The 25539-nt window shown below is 32.7% G+C and overlaps 2 protein-coding genes across 7 annotated transcripts in view; one reads left to right on the top strand and one right to left on the bottom strand.

Annotated features, from left to right (window-relative positions):
• The window catches only part of LOC128167027 (phosphatase and actin regulator 1-like), a 26530-nt gene extending 9032 nt beyond the window's left edge, over window positions 1–17498 (bottom strand). For 2 of the 5 annotated variants that reach the window (XM_052832517.1, XM_052832519.1), the window contains exons 1-3: window positions 17343–17498; window positions 4120–4284; window positions 3480–3668 (exon numbers count right to left, since the gene is read on the bottom strand). In XM_052832517.1, coding sequence (XP_052688477.1) covers window positions 3480–3668; window positions 4120–4284; window positions 17343–17451 — 463 coding nt within the window. In that variant the 5' untranslated portion in view covers window positions 17452–17498. Of the gene's footprint in view, window positions 1–3479; window positions 3669–4119; window positions 4285–4482; window positions 5133–8400; window positions 8599–9826; window positions 10100–17342 lie in introns of those variants that run through there. The other 3 variants (XM_052832520.1, XM_052832521.1, XM_052832518.1) reach the window with 3 other exon arrangements.
• Window positions 10697–25539, top strand: LOC128167030 (syntenin-1-like). 2 transcript variants are annotated; one of them, XM_052832526.1, is made up of 9 exons: window positions 10697–10809; window positions 17643–17793; window positions 17961–18039; window positions 20383–20565; window positions 21902–22072; window positions 22395–22570; window positions 23117–23288; window positions 23980–24071; window positions 24312–25539. In XM_052832526.1, exons 3-9 carry the CDS (start codon window positions 17986–17988, stop codon window positions 24364–24366), a joined length of 903 nt encoding a protein of 300 aa, XP_052688486.1. In that variant the 5' UTR covers window positions 10697–10809; window positions 17643–17793; window positions 17961–17985; the 3' UTR covers window positions 24367–25539. The 2 variants fall into 2 exon arrangements, with proteins under 2 accessions (XP_052688486.1, XP_052688485.1); XM_052832525.1 differs by lacking the exon at window positions 10697–10809 and adding an exon at window positions 17443–17528.

Here is a 25539-nt window from a genome sequence, read left to right as displayed (position 1 = left end):
CACACTTTTATATGATTAAAACACACACAGGAGTACATATAGACTGTGTACACTCCTATTCACAGGTATATCAAGGCCATTCGCTATTAATGCAGCTGTAACCCAACAACAGGTAAACATTTCAGATTAATAAGTTAAGTCAAAAGAAAAAAATATTCCAAACATCATATATTTTGAAGATTAAAGATCACTGATATTTAGCATAACCAAAACCTAGTGACATACATGTTTTCATTGTGATCCAAATTTGATTTCATTGTGACCATTTCTGAAGAATTTCTCAAAGACATTTACAAATAGAACGGAAATACCGAAAACTGGATACAAAATGTAGACGTATACTAATGGACATTCTTTTCCATGTGCAATGTACTGCTCGCATTTCTTAAACATAATTTAGGGTTTTTTTCTTCAAAATAATAAATCATATCAAATTTAAATAAGCAATGAGAAAATTATATTTAGCAGCGCATCATATTTATACTTTCAGGTTTTAAGCCTTAGAGAATCATTGTTTACTGGAATTTGGGGCTGAGTTTAGGATTTTGATAAATACACAGAGGCAGCCACTTGAGGTAAACGCACACCAGACCCTGCAGCCGGTGTGGTACCTGTTGATCAGTGCCACCTAACCCTGCAGCTGGTGTGGTACCTGATGATCGGCGCCACCTGGCTCTGACTGGATTCTGTCTTCCTGCTGGACAGGTTGGACACCTGTTATGCTGAGAGCGACCTATCAGCATATATTAAGGTCACCCTTTTTTTTCTTTGTGTATGAGATACCTAAATGGGCAATGTTCTGTTATCGGAGCTAATAAAACAGAGATATTCAAATAGAAGAGACCTCACTATCTGAGGACACTGAAACAAACAAATGTACAAGGCACAGTTAGAGCATTGATACAAGTCACAGAACCAGGAATATAACTGGCATGATAACTCAGTACTATTCAAAACATGCCTCAAAGCTTCAAATTTGAAATAAAAAAAATAAAAAATACCAGTCTGACAGAATTTTCCCTATAAAACCAAAAAATGCATTAAAATGTCTGATTTCCCCCTGAAAAATGATCGCAAAGCTCTAAATCTAAATCTATACACAGGTGCCAGGCACTATATACTAAATCTGACAGAAATTAAACTGTCAAACTGAATGATGTTTTTGGTTTCTTGTTTGTACAATATATTCCCATAAATGCAGGAATCATTGCATCTTAATTACATTGTTTTAATTTACAGAATAGAAGAAAAATATCAACATTATGTAATCACGTTTATCTATAAAGAACACCCCCCCCCCCCCTTCCATTTAAAAAAATTAATCTCTTTTTTCCACAAACAATCAACAACTTTGGTTATACAAATAGTCAACAACTTTGTTAACCATTATCTTTTCATAGAAAGGTTTTAACCTCTGTACTAAAAAAGGACATTCTTGCATAAATTTCTATTAAAAAGAGGACTTTTTTATGTGGGACTAAAAATATAAACCTGCCGTCAGTGTTATCTTATCACGGTAATCATGTAATAACCTGGCAGGCTGCAGTAACCAGGGGAATGGATTCCATCTGTCTCCACAAAACTCTAGCCACTGCACTCTTATTTCACACCAAATATTTCATAAATCACATCATACCAAGGCAGCATCTTGCTCCTTTCAGGATAAAATAAGAGCACAAGAAAATCTGTTTGAATAATCCTAGTTACAGTGAGACACAATATGACTATTACAGTTCTGCTCCCCGCTCTATTGATCTGAACTCCTACAAGATTTCTTCACTCAGAATCCTACACAGTTGAAAGACAAAGTCCACACCCAATACAGCAACATATGACAGACCTACTACCCTGCAGAATCTAAACATCGAAACATTTCCATTTACAGATCTCTCTCAATTACCATCACAGCCCCGAAAAATTCCAAAATTACCATAAATCTGCCGAAATCTTCACAATAGAGATGAAGAGAGCGGAGATTTCCGTCAGGCACTCCCTCCGCTGTGGTGACATCAGTACAGGTATATAGTCTTCACATCACATGACAATAAATGCCTCCGCCTAATTCTAACACTACGAACAATTCCTCCGGTTTCTGAATGCTACACGGTGTGGATTCCAATACAGCTGCATGATCCACTGAATGCTCTCAATGATGCAGCAACTAGACCTAACACTCTCTGGTTTTGATGGTACTGCAGATGTAGCTTCACACCTCTTATGTGAGTGTACCAAATGACTGGCAACAGCTTTTCTGATCCTGATGAACAAAACTTCACAATTCCCAAGACAAAAGGTATTTAACTATTTCTACTCATTTTTGGTTTTACTGTGTACATAACAAAAATAAAATAGCCAATCTATGGAGGATCATTTACACAGTACAGTGAAAGTACAGTGTATATGTGAAATGTGACAAAGTTTTGTTACACAAATGAGTTTTGAGGCAACTTTAGATACTGGATGTTACAACAAGTATTTAAGTGCTTTTGACATTTTGGCCATGCATGCCTTAGCTGTTGGAGGCACAAACGACCACTTGCCAAGTCATTAGGTTGTTCCTTGTGTGAAAAGTTTATTAAAGTTTATAATCTGGTGCAGCAAAACATGAAAACTCTGATGCCATAGTAAGCATTTGTTGAGAACAATTTACTGGTTTTCTATAAATAAACTGATTAAAAATAAAATAGCTTGACAAACAAGAGGAAAAACAAGCCAATGCCCTAGCTAGTAACAACAACTTTGTTTTGAGGTCATTCTATTTTTCTTATCATTCCATAAACAAATACTGGGGTTTGTTGTACATATATGAGTGACCTTCCTCATCATTCAGTGCTTTAATTGGTGTGTTTGACAGGATGTAAAGAGTCTATATACATTCCTCTACTTACAGTTTAATTAAGATAGATATTAATAAATAAGTGAAAATAGAAAGTTCATTTATAGTGAACTAATGGTGTCTTGTAATTAACAAAATAATTACATGCACTTGAAATATCAGCATTGAGTGCAAATCACTGGAAATAAATCTATTAAAAATGGGGGTGTGTGTTATTTTGTAATAGTTATAATTTTCCAAGATGCTAGCCTTTCATAACAGAACTTCTTTTTTCAATTCTAATTTACTCATAAATACCAGAATACAATACCACTGTGCACAACATATGAAATGAAAATCCATCAGGCATGTGAAACTATTATAATTCATCACCTGGTGACAAATTTGAGACTGATTTTTAGTTCTTGATATAAGACTCTTGACTCATTTCCAGATTAAATGGTACTTTCCTGTTAACAGATATACAATGTACATGCTAATTAATTCCAAAGGTCCAAATATGTGCAAAGCATACTTAACAAAGGTCAAGATGCTATGCTTTTAGTAACTTTTTCCTTTACTAATGCTCTGGAAAATACTTTCCAACCCCTGCTTCCATCATCACCACTACACTCTAACCACTGATTGACTTGATGGTACTTACCATGTGAATTGACATGGTTGGATTCGGATACCGTCACCTCCACCTGAACATTCTGGGAATTCTCCGCAGAATTTGGCTGTTGTTCAATCGTTGCCAGCCTGGGCGTCTGGTCAGCTTCCACATCTTTTAACACACCTTTGCGTATTAATTCTTCTCGTGTTGATCTGATAGATATTTTTCTTTCTATTTCTGAATAAGAGAGAGAGAGAGGTCAATGGTTTAAATAATATACCTTAGTTGCCTGTACTTCTTTTAGTACACACATTTCATTTTAAAGTCAATTAGATTGACACAGCAGGTGTCTGCTAAATATAACTTGAATCAGACTTGGTAATCAGAATTCACTTAGTATACAAGTAAATGCAGGTTTATGACCTAATTTCTCTAAGCTTTTGCAAATGTGTACCAGTATTTGAAAATCAAATTAAACTAAAGACCTAAATGGTTATTATTAAGTATGAAATCCAACTGTTCTAAATTGCATATTCTCTACACATGAATAGAAAAACTGTAAACAAATCAATATCCTTTCTCTTTTGTGACTGTTTTTGATTAAGCAGCAAACAATGAATTGATTTTCTAAACAACAGCTCATATATCAAACCTGGCCAGTGTACGCTACGCAGTTTGAATTTCTCACCTTTTGCTGCCCTTTCGATCTTTTCACTCTTTTTCTTCCGTTTCCATTTCCAGGGTTTGAATATTTTGCCGATGGAAGAGAATTTGCTCTTCCTCTCCGGCGGAGGGGTGTGCTGTGTGGTGGTACTCAGTGTGGCTGACTTCATCTCGCCATTCTTTTTCTTGTCTGAAAAAAAAAAAATCAAACACTCTCAACAATCAATATCGGTTTGTCATAATTTCCCTGCTGATGTCATTTTCTATACTGTCCCAGATTGTAATTCTAAATCAATACCGTGTGTAGGGAAATGACCAGCAAATGCAAACAGCGGATTTAACAATCAAGGCACAATGTTATAAAGTCACTTTAGATGGTTTATCTTACGTTGTTGAGACAATAGTCCCCTTTCACTACATGTTAGTCCAGTGCCGGTACTTGTCATTCACAAAATACCTCACCCCACACTTAGTAACACTAGTTGACTGTATGAATGGCCAGAAGGTTTTGATCGTGGGCAGTATAAACACACAACCTGAGTCATCGCGCTTACAGAATTCTATGAACATAAACACACACAAGGAAAAAATTCCTTGCTTTTATATCTCTCCTTATAAACACAACTATCAATACCCAAGTAGAAATAAAGTGAACACTATTAAGGATCAATCCAAATGTAGAAATAAAGTGAACACTTAAATAATAGGATATATCAGCCCTAATGCTCTTTATAGCCTTACAACCTCCGAAGTAATCAGAGCAGTGCAGTGATTAAAATCAACCGAAAGTAATCACCATCAACATGATCAATGGGTGTTACTGAACTATGGTATAAGGCAAATGGCTTCCTTTATTATAGCTGTTAGTTGCTTGATGACAATTCAGTTGTCTTAAATGCACAGATATTTCCTAATTCTGAATAACTGTTTTAATTACAGGCTCAGCATGTAAAATTGAATTGGGTTTTTAATGTTGTACATTAATTGTACTATTCGCCTTCTTTTACTGCACAGGAAAAGAGCTAGCTGCTTCGAAAAAAGATAAAATTAATTTAAAACCATGAATGGATCCTATTTAAATGAAATGGTCAATTCATGAACAGTGCAAGTATTTTAATAAGAGAAATATCTAATTGGATGGTAATTTTCTATGACCTATGCTTTGTTATCCAGCATTTTTAACAAAGTGATACCACACACAATATCACCTAAAATATCAGCTTTTAACCTAAAATAACTAATAAATAGTGCAAGTAGATTAAGGCTGAATGCAGTGTTTATAATCTCAAATATTCAGATACCAGTGTATTTGATTATCGTTTGTGTTTAGAAATAAAACACCAAACCCACAATCTACACCATACAATACTCAATTTGTAAGTTTACAAAATTGACTTTTGTTTCCTCACAGGTTGACTTTTGTTTTCCAATGTTTCTCCTATTTCCTAGCTAGTATCATTTCACAATAGGATCTCTACTTTGAAAAATCTAAAAATTACATCTGACCTTTGATTAGAAAATTCATTAGTCACCGTGTAGAAACTGACATGATCGTAGATTTTTTGTTGTCAGTAGAAGAGATGTTCAGACATTTGAGGTCCTTTGATGGTTAACAATGGTGTATTGCCTGATTCTTAACAGAACTAATGAGTTCGGATCAATAGCCATTTTTTCCTGACTATTAATTTTTCCAATATTTGTCTGCCTGATTAGAAGCCCCGAAACAGGTAGTGTTTGCCCTGTCCTAGGGTATTGATCTGTGGATGTTACACTCAATGACTAAAGCTCGCACTTTTTCTTATGGGTTTCACAACATATTCACTAGTATGCACGCTGATAGAAAGAAAAGAAGAAAACACTGTGACTGCTGTAAAACAATACACAATTTTCTCTACCTGCAACATACACATTGTTTTCTAAGAAAGAAGTTTCCATGTATTACTCTGTGATTTACATTTGGTAATACGTCCTTTTCCTTGCTTTAGCTCATGGTTTAACATTTGTTTCCACTGTCAAAGATAAACAGCTGTTGTCCTTTCCTAGAACTGTTTCATGATTTTTTGTTTTTTTTATAGGAAAACTCTGCTATATTGTCTTTCCAGTGGACTTTGCTCAGAGCATTGATCAAAGAAGTAAAATCTAACCTTTATGCAATAACTTTCAACAATTATAGCCTGTAAGCCACAGGCAATAGGATGGACTAGATCATAACTCAGGGCTCTTGCCAGTCAGAGATCTGGAGATAGAGTGGACTCCCAGTTTATAAAAACATCAGTTGTCTTGAGATTGTATCTTTTTGTTTGTAGGTTTGAACAGTCTAACAGTGACTTCAGTTTGTCATTATGTCACATATCTCCATTTTTTCTAGTGGTACTCTAGCTGCAATGCTAAGTTTGATGCACTTCCTATTCAATGTGTATGACCTGCAGTACCTATATCTCCTCACTCACTCTTTATCTCTCCCATTCTTATAAGCATTATTGTACAATTAGCAGCCAAAAAATGTCTTATTCATTTTAACCCTTCCCCTAAAAAGTTGCCTCTTGTCTTTAACCTCCTTGATTTCAAGACTTAGCGCTCTATAAAAAGCTGGAAATTAATGACATGAAATTGACTGCATTAAGGAAATTTTTAATACCCAATATGATTTCCTGAGTGTACATATCCTATATTAGGTCATTCTCCTTGATTCTGACAGTGAAGCTAATCTACCATATTTACTAGACAATGATACCTATCCTTACATAAAACCTTGAAATAATTGTCTTTATTTAGCAATGTACAAGTATATGCATACCATTACATACAGGTATATACTTAGTACCAACTGTGCACAACATCACTATAATTAAAGTTTCTTTAATCTCCCACTCTTTTCCTTTTTAAAAGCAATATTCTATTGTCAGCTGGTTAAACTTGTGAAGAATGTTGAAACAGTTGTCTAATACAGAGCTTTTAAACTGATGACACATCTTTCATCAGCTCAATATTTCGACAATCATTTGTGACATGGAGTCAACCTTGTGGGTGTCTTAATGTGAAAACACCCATAAGTTATCTCATTGTTAGAAATCATCTCTGCCCTCATTTCATGACAGTTTTCCGCCTATATCAACTGAACAGAAAGAAAAAAATCTTTCTGCCTAATTATCAATTTTACTTTGAGCCAGTGATCGAGAGGAATCTTTGGGCAAGGACAATACAGACATGAAACCATTTCTATTACATCTCAAACAGTCAGACAATGCTTATCCCCCCAAATCTGTATCCCTCACTGTCTCGTTATTTGTTTATTCAGATATATCACACAAAGTGGTGGGGAGACTATGGGCCTCTTTTACTTTGATAATAAAATCTCCAAACGTTGACCCAGGTTATACATAGCCCTGTGATCAATACCTCGTTTTCTGGCCAAAATTCATTGCGCCGGGTATCACCCAGTGGGATGTGGTCATATACCGGTAATAGGTTGTCCCACTCCCTGGAACGAATCAAGCAAGCTAGCCCCTAAACATGTATCTACCTGAGACAAACAATCCCGTGCTGCAGTCCACTAAATCTACCCCGATACAATGGAGCTTCCCATTTCACTTCAACTACCACCATTTAGGATATGTACACTTCTCACACGATAGCTACCCCGATATTGTGTGGGGTGTCATCTTTCTCCACTCGCTGTCTGGGATTAACAGCGGGATAAGTCTTGAATTTATCTCTGCCATTCTAATCTTGTGGTACATAAATATTTGTGTGACCTTCGACAACCAACTCATTGTCAGATCTGGACATTAAAATCTTGTCAATTTTTCAAAACAAATATTTTTTTCCAAATATGATACAACTATTAATAACGTCCACCTAATATGGACTGAATAGAATGATTTCATCAGTGACTGGAAAGCTAAATATTACTTTGGTCCATATCATTTATAACAACAACTGGGTATTTAAAACGCTATCATTGACTCTACACAGGATTTCACCAGGTATTTTTACTTATCTTGACATGGACATGGATAGGTCTATGAAAACAAAAAAATCCACAAACACATACAACACTCTGAACATCATGCTTCATTTTAAAAGAAATCTGAATAATCAACCATCCTGGATACAAATAACACAATAGCCAATGTCCATATCATATGAAACAATTACTTATCATTTTTACAAACACACTGTGATGCTTTGAAATTCTTTAACATTTTATGTTTTTTTTACTTTGAGTAGTTCACTAAAACACATACACACACGCCCTAGACAGACTGTCAACCCTGTACAAATTGGTCATTTGTCAACCCAATACCTGATTCACTGTCTCTTCAAACGATCACATGCCAGCTCTCCTCTCCAAGGCCTGAGATCCCATAATTTAACTTGTAGAGGTAGCTCTGGTGTTCCCAAGTCTCAAACTTCCCAACCAACAGGACACATTATGACTAGCTACAGCTCTAACACACAGTGATCACAAAGGCTACAGTAATATGAAACACAAGGAAATACTAGCTTTTGACTCACAGGCTTTGATAAAATACAAGTTAAATAATTAAGAGAGAATATACACTTAATTGGCCTCTATTTTAAAACAGTTCAAGTTACACCTATAGCACTTAGTGTCAGTTTTTTCAAAGCAGAAATTTTTTCATAGGGCATAAAATTTCAAAACAAATCTTATCCTATTGAGACCCACAACCACTCTTAAATTACTAAATATGCTTTTTGTATTGGACACAAATGTGATTTTGCTTCGTGAGCATCATTGCCTCTAATGAATAAATCTATTAAAAAAATATCAGATTGGTCGGCATTCTGCTTATTTTGAATGATCATATTTTTTTTTTTTATCAAAAAAGCTCTCTAAATTCCACAGTTGTGTTTCATATACCTGTATATACATCACCTGTGCCCATGTTGCTACAGTTATTTTATTAATTAATGTATCAATTAAAATAAACAATGTTTCTGAAGAAACAATCAGAGAAGCTGTGTTTCATGGATTTGTGGTGTCTGCTGTAACTGCATGTGAGTCGCTGAATCATTCTTACAGTAATATTCTAGACTTTACAGGAGCATCATATAAATTATCGATGAGAACAGGGAAGCTTCATAAACAAATGCTCATCAGTCTATAGCTGGGTTTTCAATGTAAAGTTAAAATCCACAAATATCTTATTTATTGGGAAATGTTTTGAAACATCATTTTTGACAACATACTGGTACAACTACCAAAATCAACCAAAATTTAAATAACAAACAAAAAATTCAGAATTTAAAGTTTCTTTTTTGTTTCATCTCAATTATAATCTTTTGTTAGCCAATTACAATTTGATCAATTTAAACAGTCATAAACATTTAAAACTGAAATGAAACTATTCAACCAGCTAAAACAGTCCAAAAAATTCCTAGATTTTAGAGATACAAACAGTATAAACTATCAACACATTTTAGAAACCCATGTTCAAGCAATGCCTGCAGGACTTAAATGTCCACCGTGACAGAAATACATGACAAACAACCCACCACTTGTCAGAATGAAAAAAAAACAACACAACTTTTCATTAGAACCTGTAAACTTATAGAAAATTCACACACAATACCTTCCAAATTCATAATTTTATAAGTGTGCCTAGATGAATTCATTAGTATGACAGGCATATATTGATCGTAACTATTCAAAATCAGCCAATAAATATTTCCTTCCTCCGCAAAAAAACCCTGCCAAAACAATTTACCTTTCTTCTTCCTCCGTAGTCTCATCATTGACGAGAATTAAACTCGTCAAACAAAGTTAATTCCAGCTACAAAAATCAGATGGTCCCAAAACCACAGCACACAACAATTTAAAAATGTTCCAGTTGGCTTAGAGCGGGGAAATCCAAGAGGAATCTGTAATAACTATATTCTTGTCATACACGTTTCACAGTTCACTGGGCTGAGCGCAATCCCAGTGTGGTGAATACCACGGCTAGGTAGAAAACTGATCCCTTGGGCCACGCTCTCTGTCACTGGTCCATGTGACACCGAAACTTTAAATATGTAAGATACATATTATTATTTCAACTCAGTTTACAACCCCCTTGTTTATCTCTATACGTTTATACCTGCTGTGTATCTAGGTCACAGAGATGTTTAATGGGCCTCAGCCATGTGTCTGCAAAGTACCTGAATACACACTATACACCTTGTAAGGGGCCAACCATTATTACTTCTACCTTTAGGTCCGTTTAATGGGTGGACACCAGTTATTTGAAATATGCAATACATGGTAAGTCAAAATTTATAGTTTGCATTTCTCCAATGAAATACCTCATTATAGATGCTACAAAAGCTGTTCTGTGCTGTATTAAGCTTTTATTTAAATTCATTGATTTGAGAGTACCGTATTTACTGTATATAGCATTTAACCTGCATTAATCATCATGAGAGAAAATATGCTGTAGCAAGCAAGACACCTTTACTGGGTGTGGTTCCTTTTCAAAATTTAACTATATTCAATTTACAAGTAAAAAAAAACCCCAATGGCAGGAAGCTACACAAACACCAGGAAAATATTACTGTACAATCATAAGATAAAAAAAGATTTTTTTCCTGGTGGAAATAATTGGCATTCTGTGAGAAATCAGCTTTGAATAGATTTCTGGAGAGAAAAGATTAATTAGTAGATTTATAATAAAATGACAAAACAGCCGGAGTTCTACAGCTATGCACTCTAAAGGTAAATATTTTAATATTCTTTTGGCAATATGTGTGATTATATGCATAAGAAATGAACATCAATTTTTGATATGACTTCACCTGCGAACCAATTTTCATTTAGGTACATATAAACCTAAGTGGGTCATACATTCTAACAACATTAATTCCAATATGCAAATTTAAGTTCCACTCTTGAGCAAGTCATAATAACGTAGACTACATATCAATTTGAAAAAAAGGAAAGTCTCCTGTTACACCATTAAACTACCGCAAAATGTCATTTAAACCCCATTTTCTCCCTAGAAATACGTAACATTTTTGTCCATAATATAAAATTTTATTTTTCTGCATTAAATATTGTAAGTGTGTATATTTGGTTGCAGTTTGCTATTAATATTGTAGGTAGAAATAACAAGGGGCACTGTGAATGTTCACAACATTTCAATTTACAGCAGCTTTCATATTACTTTATGAAAATCTTACCTTCCCAGAGTTTTATCCCTTTTAGAAAATCAAGAAGATATTGCTTCTTGATGATTTTCTATGCAATCACTGTGTGTCATTTAATTTGAATGTTAAAGACAGCCATAAATCTCTGAATCAGTAACCTACTGAGAATATAAAATAATTCTTCTGGTATGATCAAAATCTTATAGTTGGTCCAATGTATCAATAGAGAGGTTTAGCAAACCAACGTGTACGCGTACGTGTAGAAAGGAAAATATCTGCATTACATCATCAGTTTGAGTAATGATGAATTTCTACACGTATGTACCCAAATGAACATACATGTAAATTGCAAAGTACCCATAAGGTCAAACTTGTAGCTTCTGTTTCCTTGATGGTTATTTACTTATAGCAAATGTGTTTATTTTTCTTAAGCCTGAATATTTAATGCGAATATTGATATCAACAAACATAAATTTTCATTAAAAATTAATATGTTATTGGAGTTTTATGCACCTTTCCTTACTCCAAAACATGCAATGGCTCTGTTATTTTATTATTCTGCGATAAATAAAAATATACATAAATATAAACAATGATGTATAATAAAATTAACACATGCAGAATTCTCAATTTTCGAATGTGACTAAAATTCTCAGCGTAGTTGGAGAGGATTTCTAGAATTACATTAAAACATTAACACGTACAGGTACACATTACAACTGCTAAAACTAGAAAAGTAATGTGAGCTGGTATGCGTAGTTCTATCTTGTAACCTACACGTACAAAAACGCGTACCTGTTGGTCTGCTAAACCTCTCTAATGATCTAATGATCAAAGAGAGGCAACTCCTGCTGAACCTATAAACTGTAGATTATAAAGTATAATTCTAAAATTCTTTCATTTATTTAAGATTTTCAACTCAATCTAGATGTTAAGAAGGTGTTAAGAATTTCTGAATCAATGAAATCATGATGATGAAGCGTAGCATCATCAAAAACCCTCCACGAATTTACTGAGTATATCATTATGCTTACTATATCATAGGTTTCTGACAATGATGGATTTTAAGAGATAAAATCAGTACTCTCTAGACTTTTTAATTACAGAGAGATTAATCCATTTTTTTAATCATTAAAAAACTTTAAATGTGCAGAGATTATTTACTATATCTTGTAAAAAATAATATTTCCATTATTTTGAGGTTTTATCAACTTTAGGTAATATTGAATAAATCTAAACAAGTAATTAAACAAAGGAATATTAAAAAATATTGAATATTTTGTTAACGACGGTACATAAACAAGTTGGTGGTCAGGGGTACCCGGTGCAGGCATAAACTCAAAGATAAATAAACTTAAACAATTACTTACTACCGGTAAGTGTTGGTGGACTAACAATTAATAGTTAAGAAAATCAAATTATATATGTTCATTTTGCTATTTATTGTGACTAACTTGTGTGCATAGTGGTTTCACTAGTGTTCGAGTTGAAATATGGATTTAGTACAAAAATATTTACCAAGCTATAGAAATCTGACCATGACAGTTTATTGAATTTTAATGTCAAGGCGGCACAGCAAATACACATCAAATTGGTGGAAAACACGAAAGAAGACCTTTACACCCCAAGTAATTGCTTCAACATGAACTACCCAATATAAAAGATTCAAAAGCTTCATTTTATAGGATATTTTTATCACTTACTATTTCATTAGAATTAAAACAAAGGGACTAAATATCTACTACATTTTACACAAAAACTGATATCAACAGATCTTAAATATATACAGAATGACTTTAATTAACAGACATTTCAATGAAAGTTGACTTTTGAGTAGATATAACTTGATTTTTTCACAAAAAAATCAAGTATGGAGAAGATACGTAAATGCTGATATCTTAAAATGAAACAAATAGATGAGAAATGAAGAATTATTTATGTTCTCCATTTGTTTGTAAGCCGTATAAAAAATAGGAGCATGCATGAAAATGCATTAAAAGGATGTCGCGTTGATTTCGCGGTTGCTCCAGGTTACTGGACTTAATAAGTTTGTAAGTTTACCAGAAATTATCTAATTATGTCATTGACTGGAATATTTTCATTTATTTATTAAATAGTTTTCTGGTTAACTTTTTAGCGAAATTTCAATGGTTTATCTTATTTCTCAAGAGAGTAATAGTAAATGTCTCAATAATTTTCTAACAACCCTCGTACTTTTCATCTACCAACACGCAGGCCCCAAGTTTGAATACTGGAAGGACTTTTATTTATATAAAAAGGGGTAAAATTTTAAAAGTTTATTTTTTCCCTAAAACTGATTTTTTAGGGGATCAATTTCCAGTTTAAATCATGCTAATAATCAATATCTTTAAGTAATTTAAGAGAATGGGCTCGTATGCAGAACTTTTCCCAGGTGTGTGGAGGATTCTTAATGAAGGGTCCTCAACACCTCTTTATGACAGTACGTCACAACTTGGCCATTTCAGCCCTCTGTGAAACTGTTTATATTGCCAAATTTGGGTGTCTATCTCTGTACTTCAGTGAGTGCAGCTTCAGTCTCTAAGGAATATAGATAGAGAGGTTAAGGCTCCTTGTGAAGTTAAACTTGTTGAAATTTCTTTCATCATTGTAAGAACTACCTCAAAGTCATAATTTTGTGAAACTTATGAAAAAAAGTTGATTGATAAAAAGTTTTGTTTAAATTAAAAAAACAACAACACAATTTATTGATAATTGATAATAAAGCTAATTCTATATAATATTCCTTTGAAAATTTTTAATGCAACAATATATGACATTTTGAAATTTAACAAATTTTATGTCAAATTAGAGGTTGTACATAAATATTCAGTTGTTCATATTCTTCATATTTCAAATATGTACTACAAATAGTGGCTTGCTGTTACATGTACATTTTAATGTACAGAAAACTCCTACTCAGTAACTCTCCACCTCCCACCCTTCTTATTTCTTGGTTCATGATACATAGATCTGATTCAGAAGCAGATTATGTGCTGATGGATTAAGAAACCAGGAATCATATCAAATCAGTACTAAATCTCTGGAACTGTACATACCGCATGCTGTATAACTACCAGTAATATCTAACTTGGATAGTCAACTGTATTTATTTATATGAATATTACCAGTATACACTTCATTCCACATTAGATAATTGTTAGCCAAATCAAACAAAGGGATTTATTCAATATCCAAATAACAGTACTTGATATGGCATAAAATATTAAATACCGATACAATCTTGTTTAAAATTCATTCCATGGGAAAAACAAGAATTAATAATTAAAATTAATGCAAGATTTGATGTTTGAATTATTCAACAGATTGTGATATTATAAGTGAATTCCACAACTATCTTCAAACATAAATATTTCAAATCAAGCCACAACCAAGTTTATGAACGATTTATCCCAAATGCTACCTTAGAACTAATTAAGAGTACTCTTAATTCTGCTGATTAATCAATGGATTAATTAACTTGCAGAAATGATGAGACAATGAGCAGTCAGAGACAAAGTAACCCCCTCCCCCCACAATTTATCGCATGTGACAAATACCAGGTACTCATACCTACATCACTTAGTGATTAAATGATGTCAAACTTTCAATTGCAGTTTCAATCAGTTTTTTGTAATGTGTTTTAAACAAAACTGCAGATGGACTAGTAATGTTTCTGCTAGTAATTTCAAAGAATTCAAAAACTATAAAATGAAGAAATATATTCAGAAGAATCTATAAGTGGAAGGAACCTGGTAGGCTACCATTTGAACAATGGTAGAATCTTTCATAATAAGAGATTACCTTCTAAGTCAAAACAAGAACATTATCATAAAGAAAATTGTCAGAAAGCACAACCAGTCTCAAAATATCATCCATAAGTACAGTGTCTGACCAGCACACTGGATTCACCTTCGTTTTATGAAGAATAATATTTATTTAAATATGAATAATTCATGCTTTATTCCAATTAGCTCCTTAAAAATTTGTGTGACAAAAATTTTTTTCTACCCTTTAATGGGAAGCTAAATTTAGTTCATGGTACTAGTAAACTGCACTAGCTTGTTTCTAAAGAATATGATCCTTGCTTTCATCAGCTCATACTGCCACTTTATCATTTGTGTAACGAATGAGGGAGTTCTTTGATTTAGTCCAAACAGAATTCGTGTATGCCAAAAATTTTGAGAAACTTAAAAATGAAACAGTAAAACAAAACTCCGCATTTTAATTCAACATAGATTTGTAAAGTGCCAAGTTTTACTATATTTTGCAGATCAATGTACAAGGATATATGTAATAAATGTAATTTAATCACATTTACATTCAAACAATCTTTCAGTTGGAACTGATGAAAATCACATACATATGTACCGGTAGTTTTAAATACTGCCTGCTTTGTTGAAGAATGTAATACATTATATGTAGAACATAGACTTCTGAAACCTAAACCTTCTTAATATAAGAGTTTTTATACACATTATATTCTTTTTCTGAAAAATATATTACTCTCTACCAAAAATAATCACATTGAATGAAAAAGCAATGAATTGTATGGTAAACAGATATTGAAATATTTAAGGAATAAGGCATCATTCTTTGAGTATTATGAGGTGATAATTTCGGTCGAGGCATGGTCAAATCCAATAAAGCCCGAAGGACTTTATGATAGATTTGACCACGCTCCGACCAAAATTATAACCTCATAATATTCAAAGAATGATTCCTTAATGTTACTTATATTATTTCCTATTTGTAGACTTTAAAACAACATCATTTTAAAACCACTATTTTTTTATGCAGCAGAAGCTACGTATTACTGCGTGATGCAGCCAATAGCGTTTTTCGGTTATGCTATAAGACACACCCACTTTGTGTCACTCATATTTTATGAAGTTATTGAGTTTTAGGGTTCAAAATTGATTTGTAATTTTATCACAGACAAAAACAGTTGAAAATGTAAATATTGTAAAATGAATACTATACTCTGTCCCGAGTTTTTGCTTCCACCAATTTTTGCATGATATTTCAATTATAGTAAATACCTTTGTGCTCAAACTACGTTCATCCACTAATATAAAAAATGTCCAGATTATCTGTTTTGAAACGCCCCCTCTACCGCTTCAGGTTTCAATACACATCCCGAAATTGAAAGTCTACAGAGATTTTGCATTGCAACAGCCATTAATAAGCCCGGATGATAACGTTAAAAAATTGCGTGATGTATTCCGAGTGTATTCCGAATGGAGAAAAGATGTAAACATTCCCTATTATAAATCTCCGTAAGGAATCTGTTTTCGTTCCTGTGAATTTTTCTGAGTGGAAAGGGATAATTGTTCTGTGAAGATATCTTGGATAAATTCCCTTTTAACGATTTCAACTGTATTTCTTTCACAGGTATGTGTAATTTTATTAAAAATCATCAAAAAGCGATGGAAGCAATAACTTGGTACAGACTATAGACTATGATTATTTGGTAAACATGGAACACAAGTATCTCTAGGCTATATCAATCATTAACTTAAAGGACGCCTCTATTCATTTGTCACACACAAAAAAAAAAAGGAGTTGTTTTGCTGTTGAATGACTTTGTCCTTTTCAATGCATAATGCATTGATTTGCAACGGATTTCCATAACTAATGCATAACTGTCCTCCATGACCCCTAAGAAAATAACATGGCAAGATATACGTCTAATAAAATTCAAAACTGTGTATAAATTACTTCATTAAATACATGCATAAGTTAAATCCATCAATACCTCTATGACTGATAAAGTCTGTGAACCCTTGGGAAAACTCAACTCAGCTGCTCAGCTGATCACACACCGATTAACCAGGAAATGACAATGAAACAATATAATAAGGAGTTCACCAGCAGCATATATCAATTAACCGACTCCGTGTTTTTAAACGAGGTTATAATTACTGTCAATTACCATTTTCTTTTAAGATACTTTTTCTTGAACCCTTAAAACCAAAACAAACAAATATCTGGAATGTGTATTGTCAGTTGTTTGGGCGGGGGAATTCCTCTTTTGTAAGCCCGTGAAGAATGAATTTAAGGAATGAATAAAAAATGTTTTACCCTTTTCACCATTTTCTGAGTTAAGAGCTTCAACTATGGCCTGTGGATCGCTGTTACTTCTTTGTCGTGTGTATTTGTGACCTGTTATATTTGCAGATTCGGTGGCCATGATCGCACAATACCCATTTTTGGGAGAACTTCCGGTGTATTGGGGGTCGTGAACTTTTATTTTCATTTTCGTTTTTGGTAAATTATTATCTAATTTAAAAAAAAGAAGAAAGATATATACATTCTATGAGATATTCAAACACATATTCTTAATTTTATATTATACTGGAAAAACTTTGTTTATAAATTTAGAGTTCGACGTGATGTCAAAGCCTCGTGACATTTGACGTCACATTCAGGTGAATTGATAAACATTGCCAAATACACACCATCATCTGATCGTTGCAGTTAAAACAATACAACTCAGCTAACATCGGCATTTGTGTGAATTATTTGTAAGAAGGTTAGTATGTTTACTACTTTATCCACATCATAATGATATATATATATATATTTATTGTCAAATGAATATTTTGAAGAGCAAAATGGCTGTTGATTAACTTCCTACATAAGTCGTGACAAGATCTCGAGATACTGAGTCATTTGATGTTATATATGTGTGTTCTTCAGGTATATTGATAATTAAGAAAGAAAAATGTCTGGATTATACCCGACTTTAGAAGACATGAAAGTCGACCAAATGGCACAGGTATTGTAGTTTATAGTGTTTATCTTTTTTTTTAGGAACTGTATAATGACCTGATATGTATAATGTCCTGATGACCTGATGGCGTGTATTTTGTAAAATATTGATTTGAACAGTGAGATAAGAACAATATTTTTTTACCTAATTGTATAGATCATACTATTTTCTCTCAGAAAAACACAAAAATAAATCATAACTTCTTTCAAATTATTTTTACAGAGCAAATAATTTTTTTTAGGGGTATAATGTCCTGATTTTTTTGTATAATGACCTGATGACCTGATGATTTTTAAAGGGCCATAGCTATAAATTTTAAGCTTTAGGCCTCATTATTTATATTGACATCGTTTGATATGATCATCTAAATGAAAATTCTGAAGTTTGAACAAATATAAATGGATACTTTTTCCAAAAATCACTTTGATCTAAAACACGGGGTATAATGTCCTGATTTCAGAATGGCCTGATTGACCTGATCAAGTAGATAATGAACCGGATCCTATAATTCTGACAATTTAAGAACGAAGAAAACATTTCAATGATACATACAAATAATCTTATTAAGATTTTTTTTAAATTCTTGGTTATTAAGACTGTTCTCTCTCTCTCTCTCTCTCTCTCTCTCTCTCTCTCTCTCTCTCTCTCTCTCTCTCTCTCTCTCTCTCTCTCTCTCTCTCTCTCTCTCTCTCTCTGAAACAGCTGAATTTTGTTTGGGTTTCAGTGATTATACATTATTGAAAATACTTAAATACTACATTTTCTTAATATAGAATTAAATGAGTGTGAAGATTATATGAAATGTGATTTGTCTACTTATCATTTTCCTTTTTTTTTGGGGGGGGGGGGGGGAGGGGGGTAAGTTGAATGTAGGTATTATAGGCTATATATATTCAAAATTAAAGTCAGTATAGTATATCTTTTTGATTTTAGATTGAAATGTAAGCCTAAATACATTGTATATGTTTTCTCTGTAAGTTACTAAACTTAGAAAAATTTATATGTAAAACTGAAAAATACACACAATATAATTAAGAAATATCGGTAAATACCTTGATCTTTAATGGAGAGAATCAATCTTTTATTGTTGATTTAAAAAAATATAATTCATATACACTCACATGTAATACTTTGAGATGATAAATCTTAGTTTGTAAAAATATTCTGAGGAATTCATACATTCCTCATCCAAAAGTGTGGAAACTGATTTACCAGTACTAGATGAATTATATGTAATCGTATTAATTTTGCATTATTTTAATTCTTATTCAACTTCTACTTTAATTAATACACAATAATTTCTGTTTTTGTAACACAATTGTTATAATGTTTATTATACACTGTATGGCAATGTAAACATAAAAAAATAAGGTATGTAACAAGGAGAGGACCACTTAAGTTTTAAACAGTGTACATGCATGCAGTGTAAACTGTTAATTGCTATCAAAACAAAGGAACCCAATTATGGTTCTTGGGGTAAAAAGGTGTGAATAACACCCCAGTAAACCATACATTTATAGAGCCTACTGAATATATACAGAGGGGTACAATCTGTCAAACACTATACGCATCATATATAATCTGACACATATAATACCAGAACAAATAATATATTGAAACATTTATATATATTAAAAAAAAATATCATAACAAAATAGAAAGAACATAAAAAAATATATTTTAGATAGCAATATGTGGGTTTATCCCGAATAAATTTAATATTGTCCCTAATTTCATTTATATGATCAAAGAAACATGAACAGATCTTGATTAATAAAGAGTTTATCCTAGAAAATTATTATTCAAAAGTTTATAAAAATCCATCTTTTACACAATTTTTCAGATATAAAGCTGAAAAATGGTGTTTGGTAAACTGTTGAAATTTATCAGGTCACCAGGTCATTACCAATTAAAAATCAGGTCATTATAACCCTTGTTTTTTTCACTTTTCTATACAACGAAATAAAAATGTTGTTCTTATTTCATTGTACAAATCAGTATTTTACAAAATAAATGCCATCAGGTCATTATACAAAAAATCAGGACATTATACCACTGAAAAAATTATATGCTCTGAAAAATTTATTTGAAAGAAGTTATAAATTATTTCTTGTGTTTTTCTGAGAGAAAATAGTATTATCTGTATAAATATGTAAAAATATTGTTCTTATATCATTGCACAAATCAGTATTTTACAAAATACACGCCATCAGGTCATCAGGACATTATACATATCAGGTCATTATACAGTCCCTTTTTTTTATACAAAAATTTCAATTTACTATAACTTGTAGTTTGTATATTGGTGTCTAATATTATACTTAAACATCTTATTTCGGTTGTTTTCAGGCTCAGCAGAGGTACGAGTCTGCAGCCAGTGGTCAAATAACCTACCCACAACAAGGGGGATCACAGCAGCCCCAACCCTACCCGACACAGCAAGGTTCAGCTCTCTACCCATCACTTGGGAGCTACATGGGCCTTGAACTTACTCCAACATTTGTGGAACAAAACATGCCTGTTGTGGCTCAGGTAGGATTACTGTTCAACAATTCATAAAAACTTTCTAAAGTCAAGGAGATAAAATATAAATGATTTGAGAAAAAAACTGCCAAGTATGACCAGGGAAGAGATGATGTGTTACATTGTACTTAGATTTGAGAATTTTATCACAGTTAAACAAACAAGTTATTGTGATGGAATACCATAAACTTGAATTTTTATTATCAGTTTTCTCACATCTCTAAATGGTAGCTTCAAACACTGTAATTAAAGCTGCTTGGTCCGATTTTTTTGTTTTTACAGTATCAATTTTTTTCCCCATACAATCCATTTATCTTCGAAAATTATGGACTTTCTCCTATTTACACCAGCAGAATCAATGTCCTTTCAAAGTTAGAAATATTCAAAGTAAATAAAAATAATTTCTTTTTGGGCAAACGAAAAAACAAACCAAAATGCATCACGGGAATGTTTAGAAAAGGAAACCGCTTGGTTTCGTCCCCCGAATGATTGGGATTATCCAACCCGCATGCTATGCATCGATTGTAAAGAAAGCAAACTTCAGAAATATTAGCGAACAAAACGTACACATGTTTATTTGTAATTTGTCTGATCATTTCGACCTTTATCTAAAGCGCTGTCAAAGTCGTAATACAACCATACCCGTCTCGTCGTCAGGGGTGAAATTTAACATGAGGCGAAATAACGCGGTACCTTTTTATGTCGTTTGTTTTGTTAGCAAATTTTGTACATATTTTTCTTCATTGAAATTTGGCATAATTGATTGGAAAAACTACTGCAATGTCTATTATTATACATATACTAAGCATAGCCATCGTTTAAAAGCGTGCATAAAATTTGATATAAAATCGGACCAAGCAGCTTTAAGTGTTCTTTTGATTAATTGAACTTAAAATATATCCTAACGTATGGGGAAATGTGTTATTGATCCTGGATTGATGGGTAAGATGATGTAATACGTGTACTTCATACTATGTCATTCTTCTACACATCCTTAAACTCTTACCATATTGAGATGTACGATACCTATTTTTAGAAATGAAATATTTGGTGTAGCTTTTAAAGAAATAGCAAACAAGTCAATATTCTTAGATTGTACAATTTTCTTCAAGCTGAATTTTGCTTCAAATGTTGCAAGAGTTAAACATATGACATATCAAATATCAATATATTTCAAATTCATGTTAAAATTGATGATGCTTAGGAAATAAGAAAACAGTTTTGTAGTTTAGAAATAAAATTTATTTAAAGATAAAGAATGAGTTAAAGATAGATATAATCTAAGGACTTTATTGCCATCAATAGTTGATGCAATTAATTTTTACTTTTTCTATCAATGGCACAGTCCATGCAGGTTGGAGTTCGCACAAACACATCTGGTCAAACCCAAATAGCCCCCATCACAGGTAACAACAAAGGATTACAGCGGGCTGAAATCAAACAGGGTATTCGGGAAATCATTACTTGTAAAGATGCTGACGGAAAGCTTGGACTCCGGTTACGGCATGTGAACAATGTAAGTCTAGTTCTGATAGCATTTTGTAATAGTTTAGCTTTTCATGGTTGATGTAATCCGATCTTAGTTATCTATATGTTATTGTCACTGAACTCATTTTGACCTATATTTTTAGATTGACAAATTGATTACAATGTTAATAATGAAAAAAACTGCAATGGAAAATCGTCTTTTTGTAGCTTCAAATTATCAGATTATCTAAATTGTATATATTTTTTGAATGATTGGAGAGATTTTTAAGGGAAATAGTATTTTTAATATATAGCAAACACCTAGCTACAACAAAGAGCAGTTAATGAAAAAAAATCTCTTTTTATTTCAGGGTTTATTTGTAGCACTAGTGCAGAACAATTATCCTGCCGCTCTGGCGGGGCTTAGATTTGGTGACCAGATTCTACAAATCAACGGTAAAGATGTAGCTGGCTGGGACACAGACAAAGCCCACAAGTTCCTGAAGGAGGCCCCAGCCGACAGAATAACATTCGCTGTCAGAGACAGGTGGGTCTAGCTCATTTATTGAAACAGTTGCAAGTAACCACATTAGGAAAATGTTTAGAAAATTGAGATTTTTTCTTTTTTCTGTACCCAATTTTATTTAATGATCAAATAAGAAACTAATCTTTTTATTATGCATATACATCTTTCCAAGCCAAAGGTCTGATTTGTTTATTATCATCTGAAAGAAGGGAGATGAGAATAAATGAATGGTAACTTTTGGTAGCGAAATTTATGATTATGATATCATGGTGATGCATGTTACACAGATTTCTTTAAATCCTTTGGTTATATCGGTATAGCAGATGAAAAATCAGAGTCATAGTTACATGTACCTCAGGGCAAATGACATCTTTTGGATTGTCATGGATCAAATAGTAGTTAATTGATTGACCAACAAAAAAAAGTTTTTAAGAAAACTAATTCTGAGTTTTGAGTATCTTATGTCCCAATAGGTATTAGGTCTAAACTTGATGTGTATGTCTGAAGAATTCTATATAGCATGAATTTTGACATGAAAATGATCATTTTCTGAAATTCTCTGAACAGGCCATTTGAAAGAACAATCACCATGCAGAAAGATAGCCAAGGATACATTGGCTTTGTGTTTAAAAATGGAAAGATCGAGTCCATTGTGAAGGACTCCTCAGCTGCCAGAAATGGAATATTGACAGACCACCAGTTAATCGAAGTCAACGGCCAAAATGTAGTAGGAATGAAGGTAAGGAAGTGAGGCGGCCATTAATTTTTACAAGTTGAATGAATTGAGGGCATTTAGGACAAAGGACTATGTGCGGTATGGTCAAATATCTGCCCCCGATTTCAACCAATTTTTAAATTGTATCGTATAAAAATAAAATCTTCACAAATCATTGTATAGAGGATTCCTATAACTTTGGTGTTGATTTTAGTCATCATTGCTCATTCGCTGTTTATCTATGACGTCACCTAAATTACCCAATTCCCGCAAATTTGCAAACGAATGAAAATATTCTCATTTTTGCTCTATATTTTGCATTCGGAAGTATAGAGCGCAGGTCTGCTCAAGTGCGATTTTAACATATGTTTTTCTTCAGATAGTTATACACATTATACTAAAAAATGGTACTTGAGCAAGCCTGCGCTCGATGTTTCCTAGTCAAAAAACCATCGGAAAACACCCATATTTTGCCACAAATCATCAATTTATCAAAATTATGCAATCTTCATGACGTCATTTCTACATTATGACGTCACTGTGGTGATAACCTTTTACACATTTATTTCCAACATGATTTTAACTATCTTTCACCTTATTTTTAAAGCTCTTTCTTAAACTTTGATTTTGGGGGCAATAAATGCATAAAACCGCACTTAGTCCTTTAATGTGTGTTAGATTATCATGATAAACTCCTCATCATTTTGATTTATAGGATGACGACATTGGTGAGATTATTGATGCTGGAGGCAGGACCATTACAGTCACCATCATGCCCAGCTTCCTCTATGATCACATCTGTAAATGGTAAGTTCTGAGAGAGACTGAGAATTTGTGTCTCATCTGAATGTTATTTTTGCTTCTTAGGGTTCCTAAAATGAGACATTATTTCGAAGTTTGTATTTATCAAGTAGTTGCATGCTTCCTATTCAATTTTGGTACATCAGAAATCTTTTATTGCTTTTCAACTACCGGTATTACCAGGATTTAATTTTTTAACATTTAAAAATGTTTTTTTATTATCCTTGACATTTGAAATTTTTGTAGCATGGGAAGTAGTCTGATGAAAAAGTTGATGGACCATTCAATTCCTGATGTATAAACTGTTGAAACACTACTCAAAAAAAGTACATCTTTGTGATGAAGTGATAGTACATAACAGTGATGTCAATCAACAGATTTGATAAGTTTACTGTACATAGGAATATGTTCACTTTACATGTATCTGAAGACTTCTGGAGGGGGGATTTTTACCATGTATTACAAAACCATATAAATGTAATATTTGTATACGAATGATGAGTCGTGTTTTATGTTCCAGTACATGTACATATATAGATCTGTTGAAATTCCACTGTATTTTAAATGATTTTATATTTGTTCACATCTCTTACTGTATACTCCTAGTTTCCCTATTGTATGTATTGTAATGGAGAATATATCATATCATGTTTTTTGACATTCTCAATGCTCTTCACTGTCTATCAGTCATAAAAAATTATTAGAATACAGAATTACATGTATTAGAAAATATCAGTCTCCTCGAGTTCAGAGACAAGGAATTTTTTCCCAAATATAAGAAATTTTACTTGTCTCTCTGGATATGTAATGGATATGAAAAACACTGTTTTCTTTGTTGTTGTTTTTTTGTGTGGTTTTTTTTTGTGCATTGTTTTTCGGTTTTAGTGCTCAAATATTGTATTCAAATCCACCAAAGATACATCTTGCAATTTTGTATATAACTTTTGGTGATTTCATCTTGTGATTTTTGTGCAATTCTGATAAGTTTAAACTAGAATTAAAAAAAAAAACATTCCTATTTACACAACTATATGTACATGTGTGGCATGCATCATTGTTTCCAGCCATTTGTCAGTGTAAGACGCTCTGTTATGGGACACAAACTGAAAGTTTTGTACAAGTGCTTTGTTATAATCATTTAGACCACAATACCATATATCAGGCAATATCGACACTCAATTTGGAAAGGAATTTATAAAACAAAAGCACAAGTGTAATCCAGTGGTGAAATTCCTTCCAAAATTATTATCCCTTATTTAAGCTACGGACCATCATCCCAAGACAATAAATCACAAATTGGCCTGATATATGGTATGAAGGTGGTGAACTCATTAGTACCAATGTAATGTACACATTATTTGATGTAGTTTCAATGCAACAATGCAAATCCTGTTGTAATAATGAAATTTCGAGCTGCTTACAAAAATTCTTTTTTATTTATTTTTATTGTCATTAAAAGTTGTTGAATACTTAA

This window comes from Crassostrea angulata, chromosome 10 (assembly GCF_025612915.1).
Source record: "Crassostrea angulata isolate pt1a10 chromosome 10, ASM2561291v2, whole genome shotgun sequence".
In the NCBI taxonomy this organism is placed as follows: Eukaryota; Metazoa; Mollusca; class Bivalvia; order Ostreida; family Ostreidae; genus Magallana; species Magallana angulata.
This window is presented reverse-complemented; position numbering and strand designations above follow the sequence as displayed.